Here is a 7,175-nt window from a genome sequence, read left to right on the forward strand (position 1 = left end):
GCTGAAGTTCCAAAACACTGTTTGTTGTATTAATTATTTAATCCAACAGTGAATGAGAAAAACTGATAACTGGTGATCTTATATCAGTAATTGACACTTGTTGTTGAATGCACACACCATTAAATGGCCAACTGGGTTAAATGGACAAAGGTCATCTTCAATAAGACTGCAATTAGACTTAACAACTGATTACTGTGTTTACATTATTTGTTTGACTTTCAATTGGCCAGATATAATCCGTTTATTTAGTGTCCCATGGCTTTATAGTATGTCAACAAAAGGTTAATTATGGAGTAAGCAGACATATTACATTGTTAACTGCAGTGTAGACATCGTTATTCTACATTTATGGGGTGAGGCCTTTTATAAGGGTACAAAGGGCTTTAATAGCCTATGATAAGGGCTTAGCTTATAATACATGTATTGTGCGTGCAATTAAAGGTAAAGATAGCGAGATGATGTTGCAACAAAAAGCACCGTAGGTAATGAGATGAGCATGATACAATGCTTTGCTCTTGCACAGTCACGCAGAGTATCTGCGCATGTCCACGGGTGAACTTCACGCTGCTACAAAGTGGTAGCTAGGGGACCAAAACAGCTGAGAAGTTTAGCCTTGCGCTTCAACACTCTTGTTGCGGACGTTGACCCACTATGTATTTACTTTGTACATGCAACACCCTCTTGCTGAGTTTCCCATATTTGGTCAAACATTTGTCACGTTTATGTTATTTTGCAAGGGAAAGAGTGTATTTATTTTCTCCAAACAGCCTAATTAACTGTCAGTGTTATTAAACATGACATCAAAAGGAAAGGCTACTAGAGTTAGATTAACAGGTAATGCTCAGGAAATGTGTATTGAGTTGATGTGAAGTAGAAAATGCCAAGACACGAAAAGTCAGTTTCAACACTTCAGAGTATGTTTATTTCTTAATCTCTTTGAGAATGTTTGACAGTAGTCATCAGAGATATGGTGTTCTTTGTTGTGACATTTCTGGTTCAATATGTTTCTCACAGGGACACAACCTGTGTCCCGGCAGAGGAACTGGTAGAGCTGACCACCTTGCCGTCCACCATTTCCTCCACAATAGTCACCACCTTGCGTGTTGTTGTGGACGAGGATGAGGATGACATGCTGAAAGAGCAAAAAAACAATGTTGTTAGGTTCCATCATTCTGAGGCCAATTTTTGACTGTATGTCTATGCCATTTGAAACACAAGGCATACGACTCAAAGCTCACCTGCTAGCCTCTCCATCCAGCAGTCTCCTGTACTCGGCGATCTCCATCTCCAGTCTGGTCTTGATGTCCAGCAGCATCCGGTATTCGTGTCCTTGTCTTTCCAGCTCAGCCCTGAGATTCACCAGCTGTTCCTCCAAGCTAGTCACTTGCATCTGATAACCCGACAGCTGCATGGAGTAACGGTTCTTTGTTTCTGCGAGGTTATTTTCCATGGATGATTTCTATTGGAGAGAAATGAAGAGTAAACAAAACATCAGGAAGTAGTTGAGCAAATTCATTGATGGGTGGCAGACATTGAAACAAAATAATTTTGGTTGATTTCTGAACAGTCTTACCATGCTTATTTGTGATTGCAGTTCGATTTCAAGACTCTGCAGTGTGCGTTTGACTTCTGAGATTTCAGATCTGGACGTTTGGATAACTTCTGTGCTGATTGCGACCTCCTTATTCAGCGCCTCGGTCTGTGGAAAACACCATCCAAAATAATGTTTTTACATGAACAATTAAATTGATGGGACATTTTGGACATCATGGACCTAAATTATGCAATCATTTTTACAACAATAAACAGTATTACCTTGGCGTGGAACCAGCCCTCCAGTTCTCTGTTGTTCTTGGCAGCGACAGCCTCGTAGTGTTCGCGAATCTCAGCCATGACTTTGCTGAGGTCTTCCTGTGGTGCAGCGTCAACCTCCACATGGACCTGGCCGCTCATCTGGGCACGCATGGACAACAGCTCCTAAAGGAATCATGGATAGTCTGGGTCAACCTCAGTCATGCATTACTCATTATGCATGACATTGACGCCCCCCCCCAATCAACTGATGACAAATCTTCATGAAGCTTGGCAATTACTTCTGTATGACTAAATCTGAAGTCACTCAGACTCACCTCCTCATGGTTCTTCTTGAGGAAGATCAACTCCTCTCTCAGCCCCTCAATCTGCATCTCCAGGTCAGATCTGGCCATGGTCAGGTCATCCAGCACCCTCCTCAGGCCACTGATGTCGGCCTCCACAGACTGCCTCATGGACAGCTCGTTCTCATACCTAAGCAAAATCAAAACAGCTTTGTTTACTGGACTAAAGTTATACTCTATCTACTGAAGACAGTATGGATTGATGCATATTTATTGTGATCATTCATGATGTCACCCACTTGACCCTGAAGTCATCTGCTGCCAGCTTGGCGTTGTCAATGCTGAGGTAGATTCCACTGTTGATGCGTGTGGCATCCTGGATCTGAAAGAGAAAATTAAGTTTTGGAATTTAACAGTTTTGTCTGGAGTTATTAAATGAATGGCGCTATAAACTTGATCTGATTTTGAGGCCGTTTTGGGTGTGTTAGTGTGTCTGACATTGGACCAGAGATCAATGACCCTGGGGATACATACACTGCATTCACAGTGGACAATGGTATTAATGATAAAGCTACATTTAAGAACATCAACAAGGTAATGGCCATTAACTAGATTTATGATATTTTCTTTGATATTATCGGGTCACTGGTGAAGGCTTACTAAGTAGTGGTGTTTATTTTGTGCCTTGGAGTAACTGGCACTCCCCTTCCTCTTCCACAATAGTAAAGTAACAGCTATCAGAGGCCGTAAAACCCAGCCTTTATTAAACAAGTGGTAAAAGTAGTCATAATGGGGTACTGCAGTTGTAAACGAGTAGACTGACATACCTTGCCTTGGAGTTCGGTGATAGAGAGATGGAAGTCACTGTAGTCACGACCAGTGGGGGAGGTCTTGGCCTCCAGGAACATGCGGATCTTGTGCTCCAGATCAGCGTTGGCCGTCTCCAGGGAGCGGACCTTGTCCAGGTAAGTGGCCAGACGGTCGTTCAGGTTCTGCATGGTGGCCTTCTCGTTGGCAGACACGTGCAGGTCCAGGCCATCAGACAGGTTGAAGCCACCTCCACCACCACCCATGCCAAAACCACCACCAGCAGAGAAGGACCTGGATGCACTGGAACTGGAGATCCGGACCCCGGAGCCACCTGCTCCCCCGTACACGCTGCCGGCCCTCATGCCGCTGATGCGGCTGCCGCCTCCCATGCTGCCACCTCCAGACATGGAGAGGCGAGAGAAGCCCATAGGTGCTCCCCTCATGGATCCACCAGAGGACATGAAGCTGCTGCTGGAGAAGGACATGTTGATTGAGTCTGCGATCTTACTGCTCTAGCTGGAGCGGACTTAGTGAAGAGTGGAGGAGAAGGGCTAGTTGTTTTATACAACTTCACAGGGGGGGGGGTAGAGGTGGGAGGGAAAAGATAATGAAAGGCGTGGGAGAAACACCTCCCCAAAGTCTCCTATTCAAGTCATAAAAAGCAAATGCGCGCACACAGGCATGACAGACTCAATCTGTCAATTGCTTGTGGGTGTGGCAAAGGGCAGCGTGTTCTGAGATGTCATTTCTTATCAATCGTCATGTATTTCTGCTCGTCAGAGAGTATCAGTCTGCAGAGCACATGTTTAATAATGTACTGTCAGGATTAAAACACACTAAACCATTGAAAGTTAATCTTTAATACAATTTGACTTAAAACACAATTTAGAACAAACAAAAGTGTAGTGGAGATTGCGCCTTGGTTAAAGAGTAACTTTCCCCCTGATTACACAAGGCACCCTAGCTGTGCCAGTAAGACACTTAGGGTGAGAAGTGTGTGTGGACTGGCTAAAGATAACTCATTGAGTCAAGGCCATCTCCATGCAAACTTTTAACAACTGCTTACAACTCAGCCTTTCATGAAGGAATGTGGTGCCCTGGATTCACTAGCAGCAGTTTTGCATTGTGCACACCGGGATTACAACATAAACCAGTTCTTTGGTCAACAACACACACTATTCATTGCCTGCAGAATCACACTTCAGCGCTGTATAATCTTGAATCAACAATGATAACAGTGCATGAATTTAATTGAATTGGTGTTTTTCCCTAATAAACAAATTAATCAAAAGCCGATCCAGTCTAAGATAGCATGAGTTTTTGTTACACTCGCTTAATAATCAATCTATAAATTATTAAGTTATTAATGAAATTAAGCCACACTATTGGGTCTTATTAATGCCATTTATACATTTTTATTTGTTGTTTGTAACCTGTGTCTGTCTGAATAGGAAAACATACCACAGCTCAAGCCTTGAGCTACTGAGCTGCCTTTCACCATCTTTAGAGTTAGAATTCTACCAATGCATGTGTGGTTATAAGCTTACAATATTGCGTTGCTAACAGCCTCAAGTGCACCTGAAATCATTAGCGAGGGAGGAGCAAAGCCAAAACTTGATGTGAAGCATTAGATAAAGCCCTTACACCTAAAGAAATGTAAGACAAGATGATACTTGCCTGTTTTCATCATCAGCTGCTGAATCTCTGTGTAAGGGGATGACATGGATCTTAAAAAATGTTCATTCATCGATGATACGGGCATGTAAATATGTTATTTACCGGTACGTGCCATCCTCTACCTGTCTTGCCATCTTGAATGTTTCCATTGTGCCCTGCTTTTGAACAAGCTACAGTAACACTTTAGGAATCCATTAAGTTGCTATCATTGATTTTTTTTCAAACATCAAATATGTTTGTCACCGCAAGATAATTATTCCTTAGTCTCTTTGATTACAGAGTTTGTATATAATTGTCGTAACACTTGTATAATTCTATGTACACTGATTGAACCCATATCTCATCCACGGTTTCATCTGATTAGTTTCTTTGTGGACCGCTGCAGGTTTCTGCTTGTACAAAAACCTGTCTAACCTGTGGCCCCGCAAGATTGGCCCCCAGCCCCATACAGGCCTCTTCATTTATCATCCGCAATAGAGGTCGTTTAAACAAACCCTCTCTAGATGTTATGTGTAAATAACGTCCCTTTTGCGATTCGTCCAGCAGGATCCCTCTCAGCCAATGAATTGCCACTTCGTCCTGCTGAAACAATCTTTTCTCTGTCTTCTCTCTCTAAGCCTCCATCTGCAGCTGCATCTTGTGGCTTTACCATGGCTAACATTGAATGAGTCTGATGGTAAAACAGTGCAAACACCAAAATCACATTTCTGTCATGTTTTGTCATATATTGTCTTGTCCTTGTGCTTTCCCTTCTGTTCGTTTCCCCCTGCTGGTCTTATTAGGTTCGTTCCCTCTTTCTATCCCTCTCTCTCCCCCTCCCTCTCTCTCTTCTCTCTATCGTTCCGTTCCTGCTCCCAGCTGTTCCTCATTCTCCTAACTCACTCATTTACTCTTTTCACACCTGTCCCCTATTTTGCCCTCTGATTAGAGCCCCTATTTCTCCCCTTGTTTTCCGCTTCTGTCCTTGTCGGATCCTTGTATGATGTTCGCTGTTCTGTGTCCTGGTCTCGCCCTGTCGTGTTTTGTCTTCTTCAGATGCTGCGTGTGAGCAGGTGTCTTAGTCTGCTACGGTCGGTGCCTTCCCTAAGCAACCTGCAGTCTATGGTCGAGTCTCCAGTCAGTCCTCGCTACTACGAGTGGATTTAAGTTTTTCCTGTTTTGTTTTCTCCTTGTTATATCCTGGATTATTACTTTTGTCTTATACTGGAATAAAGACTCTGTTTTCGTTAAGTCGCTTTTGGGTCCTCATTCACCAGCAGAACTGAAGGATCCGACCAAGAATGGACCCAGCGACTACGGATTCTTGTAACACTGCCGTCGAGATCCAGGGAGCAATGCTCGGCAGACACGAGCAGAAATTGTCTGCTGCTCGTCATGCCGTTGAGACCCTGGCCGCTCAGGTTTCCGACCTCTCAGGACAGTTTCAGAGTCTTCGTCTCGTGCCACCAGCTACTTCCTGGTCTTCCGAGTCTCCGGAACCTAGGGTTAATAACCCACCATGTTACTCTGGGCAGCCCACTGAGTGCCGCTCCTTTCTCACCCAGTGTGATATTGTGTTCTCTCTCCAACCCAACACATACTCAAGAGAGAGAGCTCGGATTGCTTACGTCATTTCACTCCTTACTGGTCGGGCTCGAGAGTGGGGCACAGCTATCTGGGAGGCAAGGGCTGAGTGTTCTAACAATTACCTGAACTTTAAAGAGGAGATGATACGGGTTTTTGATCGTTCAGTTTTTGGTAGGGAGGCTTCTAGGGCCCTGGCTTCCCTATGTCAAGGTGATCGATCCATAACGGATTACTCTATAGAGTTTCGCACTCTTGCTGCCTCTAGTGACTGGAACGAGCCGGCGCTGCTCGCTCGTTTTCTGGAGGGACTCCACGCTGAGGTTAAGAATGAGATTCTCTCCCGGGAGGTTCCTTCCAGTGTGGACTCTTTGATTGCACTCGCCATCCGCATAGAACGACGGGTAGATCTTCGTCACCGAGCTCGTGGAAGAGAGCTCGCGTTAACGGTGTTCCCCCTCTCCGCATCGCAACCATCTCCTCCCTCCGGCTCAGAGACTGAGCCCATGCAGCTGGGAGGTATTCACATCTCGACTAAGGAGAGGGAACGGAGGATCACCAACCGCCTTTGCCATATTGCGGTTCTGCTGGACATTTTGTCAATTCATGTCCAGTAAAAGCCAGAGCTCATCAGTAAGCGGAGGGCTACTGGTGAGCGCTACTACTCAGGTCTCTCCATCAAGATCCTGTACTACCATGTCGGTCCATCTACGCTGGACCGGTTCGGCTGCTTCATGCAGTGCCTTGATAGACTCTGGGGCTGAGGGTTGTTTTATGGACGAAGCATGGGCTCGGAAACATGACATTCCTCTCAGACAGTTAGGGAAGCCCACGCCCATGTTCGCCTTAGATGGTAGTCTTCTCCCCAGTATCAGATATGAGACACTACCTTTAACCATCACAGTATCTGGTAACCACAGTGAGACCATTTCCTTTTTGATTTTTCGTTCACCTTTTACACCTGTTGTTTTGGGTCATCCCTGGCTAGTATGTCATAATCCTTCTATTAATTGGTCTAGTAATTCTATC

The 7,175-nt window shown here is 44.8% G+C and overlaps 1 protein-coding gene across 1 annotated transcript; it reads right to left on the reverse strand.

The window, feature by feature from the left end:
* Positions 1–895: 895 nt before the first annotated feature.
* Positions 896–3,445, reverse strand: LOC124000333 (keratin, type I cytoskeletal 13-like). Its single transcript, XM_046306611.1, has 7 exons — positions 2,924–3,445; positions 2,396–2,478; positions 2,130–2,286; positions 1,816–1,977; positions 1,574–1,699; positions 1,239–1,459; positions 896–1,132 (listed from the first exon to the last, which is right to left on the reverse strand). The coding sequence occupies exons 1-7, from the start codon at positions 3,389–3,391 to the stop codon at positions 1,009–1,011; spliced, it is 1,341 nt and encodes a 446-aa protein (XP_046162567.1). The 5' UTR covers positions 3,392–3,445; the 3' UTR covers positions 896–1,008.
* Positions 3,446–7,175: the final 3,730 nt, after the last annotated feature.

Source organism: Oncorhynchus gorbuscha, linkage group LG16 (assembly GCF_021184085.1).
Source record: "Oncorhynchus gorbuscha isolate QuinsamMale2020 ecotype Even-year linkage group LG16, OgorEven_v1.0, whole genome shotgun sequence".
In the NCBI taxonomy this organism is placed as follows: domain Eukaryota; kingdom Metazoa; phylum Chordata; class Actinopteri; order Salmoniformes; family Salmonidae; genus Oncorhynchus; species Oncorhynchus gorbuscha.

What these genes read in the sequence shown, in the direction of transcription:
- LOC124000333 (XM_046306611.1), bottom strand. Translation starts at nt 3,391, where the DNA reads ATGTCCTTCTCCAGCAGCAGCTTCATGTCCTCTGGTGGATCCATGAGG. An exon ending in TCACCGAACTCCAAGGCAAG is followed by an intron (nt 2,479 to 2,923) that starts GTATGTCAGTCT and finishes TTTCTCTTTCAG; the next exon opens with ATCCAGGATGCCACACGCAT. An exon ending in TCAAGAAGAACCATGAGGAG is followed by an intron (nt 1,978 to 2,129) that starts GTGAGTCTGAGT and finishes TGATTCCTTTAG; the next exon opens with GAGCTGTTGTCCATGCGTGC.